The sequence below is a fragment of the Mandrillus leucophaeus genome, unplaced genomic scaffold, assembly GCF_000951045.1.
Source record: "Mandrillus leucophaeus isolate KB7577 unplaced genomic scaffold, Mleu.le_1.0 Scaffold40, whole genome shotgun sequence".
In the NCBI taxonomy this organism is placed as follows: Eukaryota; Metazoa; Chordata; class Mammalia; order Primates; family Cercopithecidae; genus Mandrillus; species Mandrillus leucophaeus.
The window spans coordinates 304,905-326,960 of NW_012104254.1; the positions used below are offsets into that span (position 1 = coordinate 304,905).

Sequence of the window (22,056 nt, forward strand, 5' to 3'; positions counted from 1 at the left end):
CATGCCTGCCCCAAGCCCTGAGGCCCACAAGTCCCAGAGAAGAGTGGGAAAGAAAGCTGGGTGGTTGCAGCTCAGCTCCAAGAGTTCAGGGAGGAAAAAACAGGGGCTAGTTGAATTTAGCCTTGCAAAAATACATCTCTGGATGCTGACCAATGAACTGCTTCAGAATCTCCTGTTTCTTCTGTTCGTCTGAGGTTTGCAGCCCCATGGACTTCTGTCTCTGGTCATACATCATCCTTTCCACCATGCTGCGAGTCTCACTGTCCAGGTCTGACAGCTTGGAATTCTCAGGGTTAATATTCTTGGTATTGATCTCAAGGTCACTGGACACCAAGCGGCTCCACCACTCCGTCTTATTGATCTTCTCCAGATGCAGAGTCACCACCTTGCCGTCCTCAATGAGCCACGAGCTTTCCTCCACCTTCACTTCATTGTAGAGCTCCCCATAGATGATCGCTGGCTGCCCCTTGAGCCCCATCCGGAGGTGCCACTGCAGCATGTCTACCACCACGTCCTTCCCTTTCAGCCGGAAGTTCACACGGAAAGGGACTGCCAGGTCCAGCTCCGACAGCGTCTGGGTCCAGCGGTAATTGGGCAGGTCTGCCCCGTTGCCTAGGTTGGGCTTCAGTTTTCCTTTCTCCTTCTCTCTTCCTCCTCCTCATCTTCCTCAGTCTCCTGCTTTCCTGGGGGAGTCAAGGCTGCCATTCTTGAGCTGGGCCTCATGATTCTCTGCATCCTTTTTCTGGTCAATCTCTAGCTGCAGCCTCTCTGTGTCTTGTCAGTTAGCTCCTTGATCTGGGGCCCTGAGGTCTCTGACTTAAACCAAGTGATTTTTGATATCTATCCTAATTCAAAGTTTGGATATACCACTAATGTATTTCAAACATACCTAGCAAATTACACTAGTAAAATACAACCTCAATGTTTTAAGCATTCTTTGTAATGAAGTTTATATAGCTAAAGTATTTAATGAAAACACTGAAATATGTTAGGATTACTATACTGACCGTGTAGTAATTTCTTTGAGTAGTGTTGATACTTCCACTTCATGTTTGGTTACTATACCAAACGAAGCTTTCACTGCAATGGAATCTGATCCAGCAACATTAATCCCAACGTCATTTACAATATGGTTCCCTCGCCTTCCATAGAGTGAAACATCGGATTCATCTTCATAATTCAGTAATTGATAAGATGAAATACCTTTACAAGAAGAAATGTAGTATTTTTAAAATGTCTTTAATTTATCTTATGTAGATTATATACAGTAACACGTTCATTTACAATTGAAGACTCAATTACCCAAATGTTAGAGAAAGGCAACATTACTCACCAAGATTTAAAGTAGTAATTCAATTAATCTTACAACAAAAAGAAACACATAGCCAGAATTCTTAAAAGGAACTCAAATTTTCTATTCAGCCAACAGAACTTCTTAAGCATCAAGATCCACTGGGCAATTCAAAGAAAAAATAAGCGTTTATAAGCAGTAACTCATTAAAATATCAGCTTATTAAATAACCTACCCTTCAAATACATTTCAGTTTACCAATTGTAATAATTGCATTGTAAAAAATAAATACAAATTACTTTCATCTCATTTGACCATATAAGATAGGTAAGCCCAAATAATACCCCATTTTATAGATGAAGAAATATGTCATAGTCTAAGTTGATCTGATTAAAACAATTTATAAAATAATTGATAGATTTGAAAATTATTTGACCAATAAGAGATCTGATATTATACAAACTTTTGGCATTGTTAATCTTAATAACATTATTATACTACCATCATAATAAAAGTTGCTTTAATCATTGAAAATGTGTATTACTAATGTAAGTAGCATATATGACCTATGTTTAGGTTACCAATAATATAGACGAATGAGTTGGCACTCCCAAACATTTAAACTTACCAGCTGAAATTTCTCTGTCTCCTAGGAGAATATCTTTCAGTGTAAAAGGTGTTGAAGTAAATTTATATCTAGGAAACAGAAAGCATCGCTTCTTTTTTACCACCAGACTTAGAGGTTGATATTTGTCAGCTTCACTGAGGCTTGGAACAGGAACTAATCTCCCTCCATCTCCAACTTGCTTGACAAAGCTCTTGGTAGCAGCAGCAAACATATTAAAATCAAAATGTCATCAACTGCAACCCCCAGATAAATCCATTTTTAAAGACGAAAATCAGGCACAAAATTAAGCATTGCTTGTTTTTAAATATAATTATACATCTTAAAAATACAAAGCATGGTTTCACCAAGTAGTTTACCACTGTATAATTCACTGCCTCCGCTCATGTGCTCAGGTAATGAATTATAGATCAACGATGTAAAACGATATGCTAAGAGCATGTTTAATTTGGAATGGCAGGCTATAGCACTAAAATATACACAGAAAACTAATAACATAAAAATATGACCAATGTCTATGATAAGGATCACAGTAGATAGCGATTTGCCACTGGCAATGGGCCAATTTTAAGGGAAGTATATAGCGCTGTGGGAAGCAATGCAATTTAGGCACTAACAATAGTCCCGGATACAATCCACAGTGGACCTAGTCCAAAGGGAATTCCTTCACAAGTCCACACTGGAATTTTGGCAACACGAAAGTGCTGTTTTGAATCCTCATGGCATACAGTTCATTGATAGAGCATTTCATTCATTTTCCATCTTACATGTTTACAAAACTGTGTTTAATATTAAATATGAATTCACAGATATAAACAATTACATGCAGATCTTTATAAAAAAATAAAGCCACATTACATGTAAGTAACTATATAAACCATTACCTAGTGGTTTCTTACTCTGAAGTTGGACACACAGACTCTATCCCTTTGAAATGGAGTCCTGCTGCATCTTTTTGTTTCATTATTATCCCAGCTACTGGGATAGTAATAAGAGCTATCTATATAAAGTTCTGGCCTGTTTTTAAGTGATTTTGTGGCTAAAAATGAACTTTACCTGAGTGCTGAAATGTTTTGGCATGGGTGTTATGCGGAGTTCATATATTTTGAAATAGTGACTATGTAGCCCTTCCAATAAGATATCCATTAAAACAGTGATGGATAGTAATCTATATACATACATATATAGATGGAGAAGAAGAGAGAATAGGCTCTAATTAAAGCATCAAATGATATAATTTGATTAGATTCGGAACATCTTTCACTTGCTTTCAAGCATTCAGGGCTCACATGCTAACAAAATAACAAACCACTTATTATTTTTTTTTTTTTGAGATGGAGTCTGACTCTGTCGCCCAGGCTGGAGCGAAGTGGCGCTATCTCGGCTCACTGCAACATCCACCTCCCGGGTTCAAGCGATTCTCCTGCCTCAGCCTCCCGAGTAGCTGGAATTACAGGCGCATGCCATCACGCCCGGCTAATTTTTGTATTTTTAATAGAGACAGGGTTTCACCATGTTGTCCAGGCTGGTCTCGAACTCCTGAGCTCAGGCGATCCGCCCGCCTCGGCCTCCCGAAGTGCTGGGAATACAGGCGTGAGCCACCGCGCCCGGCCATAAATCACTTTTAATAATATCCTTTCGTACGAAGAGCATCGTGCAAAGCAATCTTCCATAACACCGCGTAAGCACAGGACGGCATTTCAGCTAGTGCCTAGCAAGCCCCTGGAGAAGCGACACGACATCCAATGGCCCACCAAAGGTGCTGCATCCCAGGCAAACGCCATTACAACCGACTACACAGGTCCCCAGAAAGGCCTTCGTTTACTCCTAACGTTTTGCTGGGATGCACTGACCCAGCGTTCCGTCTCGCGACGAAAGCCCAGAAGACAAAGGAGCCCGCCTGGCGGGAAAGGAGGGGGTGTTTGGACGTCCCCGCGTGTTCCTAAACACCGGGCTCGGGGACCCGAAGAGCCCACCGCAGCCCCCTGGAGCGTATATATCCGGGGTCTCAAGCTTCAGAACCAGGCCCGGGAGACTCCCTGGAATTCTGCCTTCCGAATTTTCAAATCTTTTTCTTAAAGTGACACAGCCCCCAATCCGTCCTCCCCTCAAAGGGTTAACTTCAGGCCTCAACGACCCTAGACCCACGCCGGACAATCCCTCTAATCCCTCTCTCCGGGAAAGAAACGGCCTCCTCCTAAGGACAAAGAACTACGGCCTGAGGGCCAGTTACTGCAGGCTGGTCAGGGCCGGCAGAGGCGGCCGCTCAGAACCCCGGGAGCCCAATGCCTGTGCCCAGGCGGGAGCGGGGCGGAGACGGGCGGGAAGGAGGCGGACCCTGGAGGGGACAGAGGCGGGGCTGGGCCGGGACCGAGGCCCGCGGAGGGGCAGCGAGGGGGCGTAGCCGGAGCTACGGCACCAAGGCTCCGCCCCCGCCCTTCCCGCCCCCTCGCTAGAGGAACGCAAGCAGGAGGAGGGGGAGTCGGAGGCGGCGGCGGCGCTGGAGCTCCTCCTGGGGACCAGCGACCCGGGGAGCTAGCACGTCGCTCCGCACCGCTCTTCCTCCAACCGCTGAACCGTCCCTTCTCGCCATGTCCCAGAGCAGGCACCGCGCCGAGGCCCCGCCGCTGGAGCGCGAGGACAGTGGGACCTTCAGGTCAGCGTGCGGGCAGTCGGGGCCCCAGGGCCGGGAGCGTTGGGCGGCGAGACCGGGGCGCGGGGAGCCGGCCCTCCAGAGGCATTCTGGGTAAAGCCCTGCCTGGCGCCCACGCCTCCGCGGCTGTGGGCGCTCGGCCCCGCCCTCTCGGTTGCGAGGGTTGGGGTCTGCGGCCGGGCCCCGCCCCTCTCGTGGCCCCAGGCGGCGCGCTGGGCGATGGAGGTGGCGCGCGGTCGCCGCGCCGGGGAAGAGATCGTCAGGTTTGTCCTGAGAGGCTGCGGCGCTGCTACCAGCCCTGTTCTGTTGAGACTGTCTCCTACCCGCATTCAAGTTCTCTCTCTAAAGACCTCGCTCACCCCGCCTGCCCCTGCGGGGTGACTGCCGCAGCGGGGCCGGAAGACAGGTGCGCCCCAGCCTCTCCAGCTCTGGCCCTGGCCTCCGGGGAACTCCGCGCCTCCCTCGTCACCGTCGGTGGCGGTCAAAACTGGCCTCTGTACGCTTCTGCTTCAGTCTCCAATTTGGCATGCAAAGCACACCTTTTTCTGGTTTTTGCAGTTTGGGGAAGATGATAACAGCTAAGCCAGGGAAAACACCGATTCAGGTATTACACGAATACGGCATGAAGACCAAGAACATCCCAGTTTATGAATGTGAAAGATCTGATGTGCAAATACATGTGCCCACATTCACCTTCAGAGTAACCGTTGGTGACATAACCTGCACAGGTCTGTATACACAGTTAACCTGGATGACCGAGTGGGTTGGCAGTCAATACTTGGTGTTGCTTTTCAGTTCGGAAAAGTGCTCTTTTTGCCAGACAGCTGTGAGGAACAGGTTCTGAAACTGAGACCTTTCATCTCAGATCGTTAGGGCTTTTCAGCTTCATCTGATTCTCTTCCTAATTTTCTCTTCCCCAGATACCAAAGAAGCTCAGAAACTAAAAAGTTACCCAGCCATCCTGCACGACTCTTTTCATACCCCATGATCCTCCTAGGGTTCTTCTAAGAATTAAAGGGAAGCAGGAAAGGTTCTTGGAGCAATCATAGCTGGGTCCCTAGGTACTGTGAAGTTTCATAGATTATAGCAGATACCAGCAGGCATGACCCCAGAATTTTCTGCGCGTCTCTCCTCTCTTTATGGACTCATTTGGCACTTTAGGTCCATTGTACCACTTTTGATTCTGTATCCAAACAAAATGAGGAAGGGGAGAAGGTCCTCATACATTATATTGCATAATAACTTCTAGTTTTTGAAACGTAACAGATATTTTGTATATTATCTACTTTTTAAACAAGAAGAAACAGGTTCAGAGAGATAAGTAACATGCCTGTAGCAGTGAAGTCACATAGCAATGAAATTTTAAAGTTCATGCTTTCTTTTGGTCTGTGAGCTTGAGCAAATGATAACTAAAGTTGCTTATTTGTAAATGTGGACATTATTTTTCTTATGTATCTATTTAATTGCAAACACAAAACATTGGATGCTAAATTTAATTTGGAAGGATGCCAAGAAAAAAATTTAGTAGGAAGGCTCAAGTTCTGCCATCTGGTAAATCTGACGGCAGCATTTGTTTGTGTCCCTGGAAGTTTGGAGTCCTTTATTTTAATTGACGCCACTTTAAGAAAAGTTTAAAACTTTTTGTGTGAGGCAGTTAGATTGTAGGTGCTGGCCGGAAGGGTCCCCATGGGAACCATAGAGTCAACACTGCATTACTTACTTTAGCTAGTCTATTTCTAGATAATCAGGAAGAATTCAAGAAAAAGGAGGCTTTTTCCCTCTCGATGTGTTTTAGACCCCAAATTAACAACCTATGGCAACCGTTCTGCCTACGCCGTCTTCTCACACTACCATGGCTTCCTGTGCAAGCTTATCTGCCTCCATGGCTTCCGATACTATCTAAAGGCTAATAATTCTGAAATGTCTGTCTACATCCCAAGCCCAGTTACAGAATAGTGTATCAGTCTATGCTTGCTGAGCATCTTTGCTTGGATGACACAGAGGCCCCTCAAGCCTCTCATTGTCCCTAACTGAATCCATCTTTTCCCTCAAACCCATTCTTCCTGCATTCCCTTTCTCTGTAAAGGCTCCACAATCACCTAGTTCAGTAGAAATGTGGGTTTTGTCTTCCTAACTACTTCCTCTCTCCCTCCCTCTTGTCCAGTCTGTTATTAAACTCCATCCGTTGGAGTTTAATAATCCACTAAATAGCCACTGAATCTGTCTGCTTCTCTCTCCTGGCCATTGCCACTGCCTAGGCGACCATCATCTCTCACTTGGATTGTAGCTGCATTCTTGTAGCTACATGTTTACCTTCTAGTCTTGTGATGTCCTTTTGTCACGTGACATCCAGTGTTCATTCTTTTTTTTTTTTTTTTTTAGACGGTCCATTCTGTCGAGGAGTACAGTGGCATGATCATAGCTCACTGCAGCCTCAATCTCCTGGACTGGAGCAATCCTCCTGCCTCAGCCTCCTGAGTAGCTGGGACTACAGGTGCACACCAGCATGCCCAGCTAATTTTTCTGATTTTTAATAGAGACAAGGTCTCACTGCATTGCCTAGGCTGGTCTTGAACTCTTGGCGTCAATCTTCCCACCTCAGCCTCTTAAAGTGTTGGGATTACAGGCGTGAGCCACCTCACCCACCCCTTAACAACCAGTATTCTTTCTAGCATTCATATGTCTTCCTTTTCTCAAAATCCATTCAGTGGTTTCCCTGTAACCCTCTGGATAAACACATGTTTTTTGTTTGTTTGTTTCCGAGACAGAGTTCCACTCTTACACCCAGGCTTGAATGAAGTGGCACAATCTCGGCTCACTGCAACCTCTGCCCCCTGGGTTCAAGCGATTCTCCTGGCTCAGCTTCCTGAATAGCTGGGATCACAGGTGCCTGCTACCACGCCCGGCTAATTTTTGTATTTGTAGTAGAGATGGGGTTTCGCCATGTTGGCCAGGCTAGTCTCGAACTCCTGACCTTAGGCGATCCACCCGCCTCAGCCTCCCAAAGGGCTAGGATTATAGGTGTGAGCCACTGAGCCCAGCACAATACCATGTTTCTTAACATGACTTACAGCCTTGCTTCTTACACTTTAAAAAAGCTCTTACACTGCCGGGCGCGGTGGCTCAAGCCTGTAATCCCAGCACTTTGGGAGGCCGAGACGAGCGGATCACGAGGTCAGGAGATCGAGACCATCCTGGCTAACCTAGTGAAACCCCGTCTCTACTGAAAAAAAAAAAAAAAAAAAAAAAAAAAAAAAAAGCTCTTACACTTTGGCCAAAGCCAACTACTTGGAATTCTTGAGAACACTGTGCTGTATGTTGCCTTTGAGCCTTTGCCGGTGCTCTTTTTCTCTGCCTAGAATGCTCTTCCTACTCCCCCATCTCTCTTCACTTTATTAGCTGTTACTCATCATTTAGGTCTCCATTTAGTTATCTCTTCCTTCATGAAGCCTTTCTGAATCCTTACAAAGAGTCGGAGAACCGCTGCTTTTATGTGCTCCCCTACAGCCTGCACTTAGGCTTGTTGTAACATATCCCATTCCATATTTCAGGTGCCTATTAACAGACAAAAATCCCACACCAGGCTGTTGGCTCTTGAGGGCAGGGCCCCTGTATGCTATATCCCTAATACCTCTGTTAGCAGATAAATATGTGGTTTGTGTATCTTCTCACACTTGAGGGCCACACTTAAAACTTATCCCATGAGGGTATGGGAGTTTGAACTTAAAAGGAAAAAGATTGAATTTATCATTTGCCATTGCGATTGCTTACTGAAATTAGACATCAGTCTTATCCCCGGTCCCAACTTAGCTACCCATGCAGAAGATACAGACTGTCCAGAAGATACATAACAAGCTGTCACCTTACTTCATAAAACACTTTCCTGTTGTACCCAACACATAATCATGACTGCTAAGCCTAGCAGAGCAGTTTGATACATTATAGGACAGGCTATTCGAATAAAATTATGCACATTTTGCTATCAAACAATTCTGCTGTAAATGGTTCCTTTAGAAGAAACTTCTTGCTGCAGAAGAATTTCCCCTCCAGGAATAAAGGAAGAGTAAAATACTAAGCTGCATTTCTTCAGAGGTGTGACATGGTCTACTTTATTACCCTGTTATGTAATAAACATATATAATGTAGAAATAAGGATTTTTATGCAGGTATGCATAGAATTAAATATATAGAACTTTAAAAGTTATTTTTTGAAGTATTTTTCACCTGGTGAGTATTTTATTAGTGTGTAACCACATGTAGTGTATATTTTTATTACCTAGTATGTGTATGTAAAATCTATAGTGACTTTGTTTTGTGTTTTGAAAACATCTCTGTAAGCTGCACATTTTTGTAGGGGATAAAGACTTCTTTTTTTAAATCTTAATTCAGGTGAAGGTACAAGTAAGAAGCTGGCGAAACATAGAGCTGCAGAGGCTGCCATAAACATTTTGAAAGCCAATGCAAGTATTTGGTGAGCTAAATTTCTTTGTATTCAGCAGCTCAAAAATTTCATGGCTGAGGTAAGATTAAAAATTTCAACATGCTTACAAAAGCAACAAAGTGAACAGTTGTTAGCATCCTACCTCTCTAATTATATTTCCTTATGAAGACTTATCCATGGAAGAAAACTTTATTGAATCAAATCCAGCAGTTAGCTGTTAAATGAAGGCGCTCATGAATTAGGCTTTACTGTTTTTTTTTTTTTTACGTGGGGTGCAACAGTAGAAAATCAGTGCTTCTTGCAAATATTAATATTAACATTTTGTATTTAGACTTTGATTATTTCTGCATTGAAGACAACAAAGTGTGAGATGGAGAAAGATCCACTAAAAGTACTCTTTTAGGAATTATAATTTTGAAGAAGCAGGCAGAGGTTTTCTTTTATTATATAATATATACCAAAAGAAGATAATGTTAAGTGGGATATTCTTGACATATCTTTCCAAAGTAAGATTTTTTACTACTCTAGGTGTTTCTGGATAGAATATTGGTCCTGGAGCATCTCACATATTATAGTAGTGTCCACTGGGCGTACTCTGGAGCTTGGCATACTTTCAAATTCTTCTTGTGCATGCACTCACATTAGCCTGAAGTACGATCTGGTGTAATCTGCTTATAGCCGACAGTAGAAACCCAGGGAATTTGGGATGGGTTTTTTGTTCCTAGTCATAGAAAGGCTTTTGGATTAGGGGTGTAGTTAGGTTCTCATGTAGTATTCCTCTCTTTTTGTAAATCATTCTAAACCGTTTGGGTAGTTAAGAACTAACCAGTGACACGGCAACCCTCTAGATAAGCAGCTGCCCAAGATAAGCCTTGCATTTCACAAGATGATGCTTCATTCTCTAGGGTCATGCATTATAATTGATCTATGCCAGGCTGGGCGGGGTGGCTCACGCCTGTAATCCCAGCACTTTGGGAGGCTGAGGTGGGTGGATCACTTGAGGCCAGGAGTTCAAGACCAGCCTGGCCAACATGGCAAAACCCATCTCTACTAAAAATACAAAAATTAGCCAGGCATGGTGGCAGGCGCCTGTAATCCCAGCTACTTGGATGGCTGAGACACAAGAATCGCTTGAACCTGGGAGGCAGAGATTGCAGTAAGCCGAGATTGCGCCACTGAACTCGAGCCTGTGAAACCCAGTCTCAAAGAAAAGGCCAGGCGTGGTGTCTCACATCTGTAATCCTGGCACTTTGTAAGGCCAAGGTGGGCAGATCACTTGAGTCAGGTTTTCGAGACCAGCCTGGCCAACATGGTGAAACTCCATCTCTACTAAAAATACAAAAAATTAACCAAGTGTGGTGGCATGCTCCTGTAAGCCCAGCTACTTGGGAGGCTGAGACACAAGAATCCCTTGAACCCAGTAGGCAGAGGTTGCAGTGAGCTGAGATCGCATCATTGCACTCCAGCCTGGGCAACAGAGCAAGACTCTGTCTCCAAACAAACAAAAGACATGCCAAATGACATGGCAGGTATTGGGTTCTCCCCCACTGGTGATGGCCATGCTGTTTCTGTACAGCCTGAAGGTGAACCCAACCAGTAAGTACACTTGTAGAAATGAGGGGTATGGAGTGTCCTTTCTGCACCTGGGCACTTCACTTTGTCAGCAAAAAAAGCTAACAAACTTTACTATATTTGTGCTTCTTGACAGATAAAATGGGAATTACTAAGCTGTAATCAGGCCTAAAGTGGCCTGACTTAATACAGAGACTTTCTCACTTCTCCATCACAATTATTTGGGTAGCTTCGGCATGCAGCATTGTAAGTGAATACTCATATCTCATCAGCCTATGTAAAGCTTGAAGTTCTCGCAGTTGGAGGAAAAAAAAAAAAAAAACCTTGAGGAAGTGGCAATAACTAAACCTCACTTGTCATGGAAAAATGACTCCAGTTGCCTAGGTGGTAGTAACCTTGAAATGCCGCTTATTCAGTTTTAAGCACTGACCTGCCAAGTAACTAGTAATTCCCAACTCCCTAGAAGAGGTCGTTCTCTTTTTCCCTAATCATAATCCCCACATGCTAAAACCAAATTCATCTAAGCCATCTATTTTATGCAGGATACATGTACATCTTAGAGGATTATCCCAGCACTGAGCAGATGATAGATCAAACAGATCTCTCTTCATAGTTCTCTGGATGAAAAAACAATGTTTATAAATAATCTGTATTGTTCACATTGCCAGGTTCAATTTTCTGGATCATTGTTACTCTTCTATTTTTTGCATAGTTGTAACAGAGTATTCTTCAAATATTTTTTTATGACATGCCTATTGCGTACAAAACGCCACAAAGCTTATGTAGGTAAGTGATACATAGGCCCTACCTCGAGCTTATAGTCTGAATAGGGGAGAGGTATGGTGAAGGATGGACAAATTATATGTATTTGTAAGAGTATATAATTTATGGTAAAACAATTTCCTCAAGAAAGGATTAAACCATGTGTTATAATGTTTCAAAGAAGGGAGAGATTATAAACCACTGGGGTAAAAGGATAGGCTTCTTGGAGAAAGTGTCATTTGAGATATATCTTGGATGACAGATAGATCAGATTCCCATAGAAGAGGCCTGAGAAAAGGGCATTCCATGTAGAAGGAATGACAAGAGCAAAGACATAGAGAGTTAATTAGAAAATGCTTGTCATTTATTTCATAATTTGGGGGAAATTATTTTGTTTTATAACACTTTTAAAAAATATTTAGCTTTGCAGTTCCTGATCCCTTAATGCCTGACCCTTCCAAGCAACCAAAGAACCAGCTTAATCCTATTGGTTCATTACAGGTAAGTTGTACAGTTCTTTGCCTACTGATGAAATATATAATAAGTTTGTAATATCAGAGGGGCTAACACAAGGAATTAATATTTTAAAGACAAGATAGTGATATATTTTGTTTTCCAACTTACGATCATTAGATTTATAGAGCTAACTTGAAATTATTCCATATACAGTATTTGCCTTTGGCTTATAGAATTCTCATTTAAGATCAATAGGCCCTCAGTGCACATGGGTAGAGTATTTTATACTTTAAGAATAGTTCTTGCTACTCTTGTGACAAATCTCTTTCTACTTCTGTTGAGACAGAAGACTTTATAAAGAGCCTAAATCAAATCAGTGAACCTAACTCAAGAAAAGGAGTCTGCTTATTTGCTTATTCTACCAAAAAAAAAAAAAATTTATATCTACACACACTCACACATGCACACATATTCAGCTTTGAATTTCTATATGCAGAATATCCTTGCAGACTATTCATGTGCTCTGTTAGGCCATTCCCCTCCCCATTATTCAGCCAGTCCTTTGGTCTCCTTTTCCAGCACTATGAGCTTTTCTATAGTTTTCTTCACCTTCTGTCCCCCACCTCATCCAAGTCTGTTGTTTGCTGTCCCTACTCATGTGTTCTTGGCCAGCTGTGGGTTTGGAAGTCTATAGCTAGGAGGGGAGGGACTTTAGGAACTGATGGCAGTGAAACCTGTAGATGGTCTCCTCTGGTGTTCCCAAAGAGGGCAGTAGTAGCCTGTTTTTCTAGTTGAAGTCTCATACCAGCTCACTATGGTTTAATTCAAGAACACCATTCATAGCAGAAAACTGATTCAGTTTTGGTATTGGGATATAAAGATATAAAATGCAGGAATGTCTCTGAGAAATAGAGGGTCTTCCCTCTTTTTTCTGTTGCAGAAAATCACTATTCTTTTCAAACATATACATAGAAATGGGATCAAAATTAAGAAAATACTTATGTGATTGAGCCATTGCATAAAATTACTATTAAAGCCTCATCTTGATTTTATAGGAATTGGCTATTCATCATGGCTGGAGACTTCCTGAATATACCCTTTCCCAGGAGGGAGGACCTGCTCATAAGAGAGAATATACCACAATTTGCAGGCTAGAGTCATTTATGGAAACTGGTACTTATTTCTTACAATTAAAGGCATTTGAAATATTTTCAGATGATGAATGACTATAGAAATTTCTGTCGTAATGTTTTCCAGTATTTCTATGCAGAAAAGTTGATACATTCCTCTTTTATAGTCTCTGACTTTCTGAGGCTGAACTTAAGTATAAATATTTGGCTTAAGATACTTAGTCTTAATTTGATATTTTTAAAAATCAGAGATTATTAATAGAAACTATTGGCTCTGTACTTTAAACAGTCTTCATTGATAAATTAGTGACTTAAAAAAAACTCATTTTGGAGACAAAGCTATAGTAAATCTCTTGGATTTTATTTAACAGCTATTCTATCTAGAAAATAGGACTAGAGGAAGATTACCCTTGAACATGATATGATTAATAAGAGACTAGATGGCAAATAATTGCAGTGAGATAAAAATGAAAATTATCTTTCTTAATTGTAGCAACTCCTATGTTATAAAGGATATAAACTGTAAGAAACACTGTCACTTTAGAAAGTACTAGTGAGAATTCCTGTTAACTTCTCTGGCATGTTTTTGTCATTTTTTAAAGTGGCTTAAAATGGGATTTTACCTTAACTAGATAATAGTTTCAAGTAATAAGAAACTGTGTGCCTTTGGGAGGTAGTGTGGGCTATTACAGAAAGCACCAGGTCAAAAGCAGGAACCTCAACTTCCATTTTTGATGCAGTCTTTGATTTGCAAAGTTAAGCAAATTACTTAATCTCTCTGGACCTCAGTTTTTTAATCTATAAAACAAAAACATGGAGATAGATATTTGTGGTATCTTTCAACTCCAGCATCCCCTGTGCCTTTCTTATTCCTGTTTAAAGGAATTCCATATAATTGTCAGTTTAGAGAAGATCACAAGCAGGAAATAGACATTGAGAGAGAGGAGTTATAATTCAGATGTATTTTAATAAATAAGAATAATTGGTCAGAATTAAACCAAATGTGGTTCAGTAATGCTAGACATAGGAAAATACAATTATTATAGAAAAACAGAAAGCATAACTATTAAAAACTTAAAACAAATGCCTTCAAAAGTGTAAGAATTAGTAACTATACAGGCCAGGCACAGTGGCTCACACCTATAATCCCAGCCCTTTGGGAGGCTGAGGTGGGCCGATCGTCTGAGGTCAGGAGTTTGAGACCAGCCTGGCCAACATGGCAGAACCCTGTCTGTGCTAAATATAAAAAATTAGCCAGGTGTGGTGGCAGGCACCTGTAATCCCAGCTACTTGGAGGGGCTGAAGCAGGAGAATTGCTTGAACCCAGGAGGCGGAGGTTGCAGTGAGCCAAGATTGCACCACTGCACTTCAGCCTGGGCGACAGAGCAAGACTCCATCTCAAAAAAAAAAAAAAAGAATTAATAGCTATACAAAAGAAATAACACAACAAACAAAGATACCAGGTCAGTAAGAACATAGTCTAGCATATAATAAAAACCATGAGGTTCTCTGATTAAATACAATACTTTATACAGTTTGATCATCCTCTGTGGACACTAATTTCTTTTCTAAATCTACCATTTCTTTTTCTTTGTTCAGGAAAGGGGGCATCAAAAAAGCAAGCCAAAAGGAATGCTGCTGAGAAATTTCTTGCCAAATTTAGTAATATTTCTCCAGAGAACCACATTTCTTTAGTGAGTAATGTTGACAGCTACGATGTTAATGTCATTAAGCATTTCTTGCTGTAGGAAACTTTCCTTGATTTCTTATTGTGTGGCTACTTCAGAGTTGTGATTTTTAGAAATCTCTTCATTATTCAGTTATACACTACCCCATTTTTAGCTGCTTCCTGTTTGTGAGTCAGGATCACAAAGGCAATTAGGTAAGAGAGCTTGGGAGACACAGTCAAATTCAAAATAATAGGATGGGATGTAAAGATAATAGGCCAGTAGTACCATTTTTGCCTTCAAAGTGACAGCGCATTTCCATCCCTTTGTTCATTCATTCACTCAGCAAACATTTAGGGAGCTCATACTATGTGCTAATTGTTGCGTTGGGTACTGGGTTGCAGTGGATAAGCAGTCCCTGCCTCTAAGGAGTTTATAGACTACTGAAAGAGAGGAAGGAACTCTATAGACGAGTCCTTCAGAGTGTGATGTGGGAACACAGAAGAAAGCATCCAACCAAAACAGGTTTGGAGACAGATTCCAGGAAGAAGTAATGTCTAAGCCAAGACCTGTAGGTCTAGAATGGGGGAAAGGAATTCCAGAGAGAAGAAAAAGCGTGTGCAAAGGCCAGGAGTGAAACATCGTATGCGGTCTAGGAGCCCTAAGTGATTTGTTGTGTGTAGGGCATAGTGTTGGAGGAAGGGAGTCTCAATGAAGCCAGCAAAGTAAGGAGGGATTAAATCTTAAAGGGACCCCTATATAAAGAAAGTGAACTTTATCCCAAGGGTAGTACAAAGTCATTAAAGAATTTTAATCTGGGAAGGACAGGATCTAGTCTAAACATTAGAAGGAAATCACTTGGCTGCATTATGGTGAGTGAGTGAAATTAGGATCAAAGAGACCTGCAAGAGTGCTGTTATAGAAGACACATGAGACATGACAGCTTGAACTAAGGTAGTGGCTGGGAAAATGGAGAGAGATGGGTAGATTTTAAAGTTATTTAGAAAACGGAGGTAAAGTGGCATGGTAATTGATTGGATGTAGGAAGCAAGGGAAAGGGAGGAAATTACTATTTTAAGCTTGGCAATAGCAAGAGGGGAGCAGATAATGAACTAAATGTATTGAATTTGAAGTGCTTGTAGAATAGCTTATGGAATAGCTAAGTGAATGTATCGAGTAGCTGAACAAATAAATACAGAGCTTAAGAGATTGAGACCTACACACGATATATAACTTCAGATTCTGATATTCATAGATAGGTGTTGTCGTGTAATACATTATCTGAGAGTAGTGTATTAGGTGGGAAATAAAAAAGTACAACTATAGCAACTTCTTCACTGAGCTTATGATAAAATAAGGCCTCATTCTTTAGAAAAAAAATCAAAGACTATATACAAATGAGTAATATAATTTGATTCTACTTTTTTAATAGAAAAATTAACACCACATTTACTGCTTTTGGAATTTGGATCAACAATATCACCAAAATTACAAAGCACAGATAGGTTTACAGGTGAAATTGGTCAAATCTTCAAAGAAGAGATCATTTCCAATGCTATTTAAACTCTTTTCAGGCAATGTATAGATAACATAAAGGAAACTTTTAAATTTATTCTCCAAAACCAACATAATACAAACACCAAAACCTGACAATAGTAAGTTCAACAGAAAAAAAAATTATAGATCAATATGCCTTATGGTAAAATGGTAAAACCTTTGTAAAATGTTCAGTTCAACATCAAAATAATAATAAAACATTGACAAGTAGGGTTTATTTAACTAATGCAAGACTATTTCAAGGTTAGTAAGTTGGTTACTTTAACCACATTAATGTGTTAAAGAGTAATATATAATCTCAATGGATGACAAAAATTTTTGATAAAACTCAGCAATCATTACTGATAAAAACTTTGAAAAAAACGAAAATCATGGTTAAATATTTACACATTGTACTTATTCCCATTAATATCAGAAATAAGGATGCCCACCAACACCACTTTTATTTAACTTTGTTCTAGAAGTACCTACCAATTAAAAACAAATTAGACAAGAGAAAACAGGAAGAAGTTGGAAATAAGAGAAGATAAAATGGTTACTAACTGCAAATGATATGATTGTATCCCTTTAAAACCCTAAAGAAAAACTACTAGAAATAATAAGAGAATTCATCAAGGTAACTGATTATGAAATTAATATACAAAATCAATAGCTTTTCCATATTACTTAGAGTTATGTAGGTAACAACTAGAATAATTAAAAATAAAAAGCTAAAAATTATTGTATCTGGGAAGGGGACTGAAAGTGGAGAAGGGGCAAGGCAGAGGTTGTTGCTTTTATACTTCTGTACTATTTGATTTTTTGCTGTATGTGTATATCCACTTTGACAAAACTTACGAAGCTTGGTAACATTGGACATTTTATAGAAAAATAGAAAATCTATCCTATTCTGAAAAAATATACTAGAAAAAAGTCAATAGTTTTCTTTACAAATAATAACTAGAATATAGAAGATCTCAATTTAAATTGTAGAAACAGGGATAGGATATCTGAAAATAAACTTAAAAAGAAATGCGCAGGACCATGTGAGGAAAACTCTACTAAAGAATAGAGCAGAAAATATTGTAAATATATTTAACTGTAATGTGGTCTCACTCAAAACCTACCAGCGTTCATTTTGGACCTTCATACACCTTTATTGAAGTTTATCTGGAAAAAAACCCTCAAGAATAACCAAGAAAACTGAAAAGGAAGGGTTGGGAGAGCAAGAGTGTGCTGCTTTACCAGAGAACAAAACATACTGTAAAACTGTACTTGTCAGACAAGGTACTGGGCCAGGAATAGTCAGAGGAACAAACAGAGAATCCAGGTGTAGATGCTAATCCACATAGGGCCATAGTATATGGCAACAGTGAGATTTCAGATCAGTGGGTGAGAGGATGGATTATTCAATAATGATGTAGAAACGGTTTACATCCACTTTTAGGTGGGGGCTGTATATATATTTGTTTATGAGTATGACATCTACTTAGGATGCTTCCTTATTCCTTACACCAAAATAAATTTCAGCTGGATCAAAGATTTGAACATAAAAATTTAAAACAGTATAAGTATTAGGAAACATGGAAGAGTTTTTCTTTTTAAAAATCTTAGCATGGGGAAAGCATTTTAACTTAAAACCTAGATGGTTAAAAGATTAATAAATTTGGCAACATAAAACCTACTGCACAGCAAAAAATCTGTAAATCAAGAGAATAAAAACAAAGTGGGAAGAAATTATTTTCAACATATAACTATAAAGGAACTGTTTTCAGTACCAACTTTAAAGCTCTTTTATACACATCTGCACACAGCAGCACATGTCTGTAGTCCCAGCTACTGGGGAGGCTAAGGTGGGAGGATTGCTAGAGCCCAAGAGTTTGAGAGTTAAGCCACATAGCAAGACCCTAACTCTTAAAAACTAGAAAATTTAAAAAGCTCTTATGCATCAGTTAAAAAGACAACCCAGCCGGGCGCGGTGGCTCACGCCTGTAATCCCAGCACTTTGGGAAGCTAAGGCGGGTGGATCACAAGGTCAGGAGATCGAGACCATCCTGGCTAATATGGTGAAACCCCGTCTCTACTAAAAATACAAAAAATTAGCCGGGCATGGTGGTGGGTGCCTGTAGTCCCAGCTATTCCAGAGGCTGAGGCAGGAGAATGGCATGAATCCGGGAGGCGGAGTTTTCAGTGAGCCGAATCGCACCACTGCACTGCAGCCTGGGCAATAGAGCGAGACTCCGTCTCACCAAAAAAAAAAAAAAGAAAAAAAGACAACCCAGTAGAAGAAATGCAAACGATTAAGGAAAAAAAGAAAAGAAAAAATATTCAGCTTTATTCATGCAAGATAAAATATTTTCACCTTTTAGATTGGCAAAAACTACAAAATTTGATAATAGCTGGTATTAGTGAGGGTATGAGAAAACAAGCCCCCTCCAAGACAGTTGGTAGGAGTATAAATTGGTTCAGAAATCAGTTTGAAAGTGTTTATCAAAATTAAAAGTTTACATGTTCTTTGACTTAGCAGTTCCACTTCTAGAAATAATTCTACAGAGAAACTCATTCAAGTGCAAAAGAGTGTTTATTGCTAGTAAAAGCAAGAAGCCAGAAACAACCTAAAGCTCACAGTTGGAGATTCATAAGGTAAATACAGTGCATATATGTGCACTGATAAAAGAAAAATGAACAAGATGTAGAGGAGTAAGTTATCACTTGCTTTAAAAGATTGTGTGTGCTTGCATATGCATAGAACATTTATGGGAAGATACTGAAAAATGTTTAACAGTACGTCTAAGAAATAGAACAGAGGTCTTCAGGGAATGGGTGGTAAGGAAGAGAGACTGTACTCTTCATTATATATTTGTTCTTAGTGCATGTATGTATTTTTTTAACCATGTAAATAGTGTTTTTTAATTTTTTTTAAAACAGTATTTTAAAGTTTCTATAATGTAAATTTTTATTTGGTAAATCTAACAAATTACTTAATTCCATATCATGCCATCTCTAAAATCTTTTGGAAATTGCCTCCCGTCTGTCATGCTCATTAATAAAATAAGATTAAGAGTAGTAACCCTACTTACTTCAGAAAGTAGTTGTTTTTATTTATGGCATATGAAAGCAATTTGAGAACCATAAACTAATATGGAAATATGAGGCATTCTAAGGACAGAGATGAAAATGGAAGGATATAGGGGAGAATAAAGGAAAGAGGAAAAGCAGAAAGAAAAAGGAAAAAGTACTCAGTTGGGTTCTGGGAAAGAAGTCTAAGAACTTTTTGACATCCTGTCATTTATTTGACTGACTTGTTCCTCAAACCCAACTTGCACATTTCATGTTTTTTTATAGATTTTTTTCCTGTTTTATAGCTGTCAGTTATAGTGATTGGTATTTAATTTAAAAAAACCAAAGATATGAAAATTGTTTTATATTTTAATCTGCAAATAGCTCCATTAGGCAGATTTAATTATTTATAGATTTACTTACGGTGCTTCCAAATATCTTGTACCTCTTAATGTGACCATCAGAAAACTCGACTGAGAAACATTTGTACTACACAAAATACAAAATACTTTCAGTATATTATTGCAAGTGCTTCTTAAAAACATATTTTGTAGTACTTGTTAAATGTGTACTTTTTAATGTCTTGTTTAAATTGGAAAATTAACCAAATGTTATCCATTTAAACATGCTTTATAACATATTAAATGTGAGTGCTTAATAAGTACTTTTAATTATACTGGTTCTGGTGTTGGAACCCAGTCCTAGTCAAGAGTCTAAATCTTCATCTCTGTTTTTCAGACAAATGTAGTAGGACATTCTTTAGGATGTACTTGGCATTCCTTGAGGAATTCTCCTGGTGAAAAGATCAACTTACTGAAAAGAAGCCTCCTTAGTATTCCAAATACAGATTACATCCAGCTGCTTAGTGAAATTGCCAAGGAACAAGGTTTTAATATAACATATTTGGATATAGGTATGATTTTTTTTTCTTTGGCTTTCCCAAGACATGTTTATTTACAAATGTGTATGAGGAATGAAAATTTCTATTATAATTTATTTTATTGATCAGGGATTCTAAGTATATATAATTACTAGACCAGTTATATATATAATTGATACGTCCCATTCTTATACAAAAACAACAATAGCAAAGATAGAGTTTTACTATGTGCCAGGCATTGTTCTAAGATTACATGTATCTACTTACTGAATCCTCAGACTAACTCTATGAAGCAAATTCTGTTATCCTTATTTATAAGTGAAGAAACAAAGGCACAGAAAGGTTGAGAAACTTGCCCAAGATCACATAACTAGTCAGTGGTAGAGCAAGATTTGGGGAAGAGTCCCAGAAGATACCCTGGCTGTTAAACTAGCCCTGCTGGGCGGCTGGGCAAATGAAAAGGCACCTACATTTCTAGCACAAGTACCAAGTTTGTGGCGCCCAGACCCTTTCTCTCTACTTTGTCACTGTATGCTGATTCTGGGAGGTAAATGGAAACAAGTCAGTTTATAGTTTTATCCTTTCCCAGCCATCATCATCTGTATTTTCTCTAGCCCTTAATCATTTGGATAGACAAATATGGACAGATGGGAAAGCAAGTCAGTATGGATTTTCTTTTAATTCAATTTATAAAGCTAATTAGTTGTGTGTGTTTGGTGTCTTGATTTTGTTCTTTTTTTTCTTTTTTTGAGACAGAGTCTTGTTTCTGTTGCCCAGGCTGGAGTACAGTGGCACAATCTCAACTCACTGCAACCTCTGCCTCCCAGGTTCAAGCGATCCTTCTGCTTCAATCTCCCAAGAAGCTGGGATTACAGGCACCCACCACCACGCCTGGCTAATTTTTTTTTTTTTTCCCGAGATGCAGTCTTGATCTGTTGCCCAGGCTGGAGTGCAGTGGCGTGATCTCAGCTCACTGTAACCTCTGCCTCCCAGGTTCAAGCAATTCTCCTGCCTCAGCCTCCCAAGTAGCTGGGACTACAGGTGTGTGCCACCATGCCCAGCTAATTTTTGCATTTTTAGAAGAGACGGGGTTTCACCATGTTGGCCAGGCTGGTCTCAAACTCCTGACTTCATGATCCACCCACCTTGGCCTCCCAAAGTTTTTTTTAGTAGAGATGGGAGTTTCACCATGTTGGCCAAGCTGGTCTCAAACTCCTGACCTCAAGTGATCTACCCACCTCGGCCTCCCAAAGTGCTGGGATTATAGGTGTGAGCCACCGTGTGTGGCCAAAGTGACTTGATTTAACGTGTGAGAAATTTTATATCCCTATCCAACCACAGATGTGGGGACCTTGCTTGTCAGGGTCCCCTGACCCTGGGGAAGTAGGGCACTTAGGGGCTCAAAGAACTTCTGATATTCTCTGCTATTTTGGGATTGAAGGACGGGTCAAGTGCATTGTCTTAGTAAACCAATAATGATGCAGAACCTGAGAAGTCAGTGCAGACAGATGGTTAGAGAAGGTGGCTGATGAAAAATTAACCAGGTGTGGTGGCACATGCCTGTAGTCCAGGCTACTAGGGAGGCTGAGGTGGGGACAATGACTTGAGCCCCTGAGGTTGAGGCAGCAGTGAGCCATGATCATACAGCTGCTTTCCAGCCTGGGTGACAGAGTGAGACTTGTCTCAAAAGAAAAGAGGCCAGAGGCCGGGTGCAGTGGCTCATGCCTGTAATCCCGGCACTTTGGGAGGCCAAGGCAGGCGGATCACCTGAGGTCAGGAGTTTGAGACCAGTCTGACCAACATGGTGAAACCCCGTCTCTACTAAAAATACAAAAATTAGCCAGGCATGGTGGCGTGCACCTATAATCCCAGCTACTCGGGAGGCCCAGGTGGTGGGAGAATCACTTGAACCTGGGAGGCGGAGGTTGCAGTGAACCGAGATTGCACCACTGCACTCCAGCCTGGGTGATAGAGCAAGACTCT

General features: G+C 40.5%; 2 protein-coding genes and 1 pseudogene across 5 annotated transcripts in view; 1 reads left to right on the forward strand and 2 right to left on the reverse strand.

The window, feature by feature from the left end:
* LOC105548085 overlaps positions 1-499 on the reverse strand; it is a 1,645-nt pseudogene extending 1,146 nt beyond the window's left edge. The window contains exon 1 of the transcript XR_001007341.1: positions 122-499. The product of XR_001007341.1 is annotated as a nuclear migration protein nudC pseudogene (transcript). The remainder of the gene's footprint in view (positions 1-121) is intronic.
* The window catches only part of DFNB59 (deafness, autosomal recessive 59), a 10,999-nt gene extending 6,356 nt beyond the window's left edge, over positions 1-4,643 (reverse strand). The window contains exons 1-3 of one of the 2 annotated variants that reach the window (XM_011991824.1): positions 4,471-4,643; positions 1,920-2,109; positions 1,008-1,203 (exon numbers count right to left, since the gene is read on the reverse strand). In XM_011991824.1, coding sequence (XP_011847214.1) covers positions 1,008-1,203; positions 1,920-2,109; positions 4,471-4,509 — 425 coding nt within the window. In that variant the 5' untranslated portion in view covers positions 4,510-4,643. Of the gene's footprint in view, positions 1-1,007; positions 1,204-1,919; positions 2,153-3,769; positions 4,104-4,470 lie in introns of those variants that run through there. The other variant, XM_011991825.1, reaches the window with a different exon arrangement.
* The window catches only part of PRKRA (protein kinase, interferon-inducible double stranded RNA dependent activator), a 20,705-nt gene continuing 2,753 nt past the window's right edge, over positions 4,105-22,056 (forward strand). The window contains exons 1-7 of one of the 2 annotated variants that reach the window (XM_011991822.1): positions 4,105-4,975; positions 5,128-5,297; positions 8,959-9,040; positions 11,767-11,845; positions 12,856-12,973; positions 14,530-14,624; positions 19,932-20,106. In XM_011991822.1, coding sequence (XP_011847212.1) covers positions 5,138-5,297; positions 8,959-9,040; positions 11,767-11,845; positions 12,856-12,973; positions 14,530-14,624; positions 19,932-20,106 — 709 coding nt within the window. In that variant the 5' untranslated portion in view covers positions 4,105-4,975; positions 5,128-5,137. The remainder of the gene's footprint in view (positions 4,976-5,127; positions 5,298-8,958; positions 9,041-11,766; positions 11,846-12,855; positions 12,974-14,529; positions 14,625-19,931; positions 20,107-22,056) is intronic. The other variant, XM_011991823.1, reaches the window with a different exon arrangement.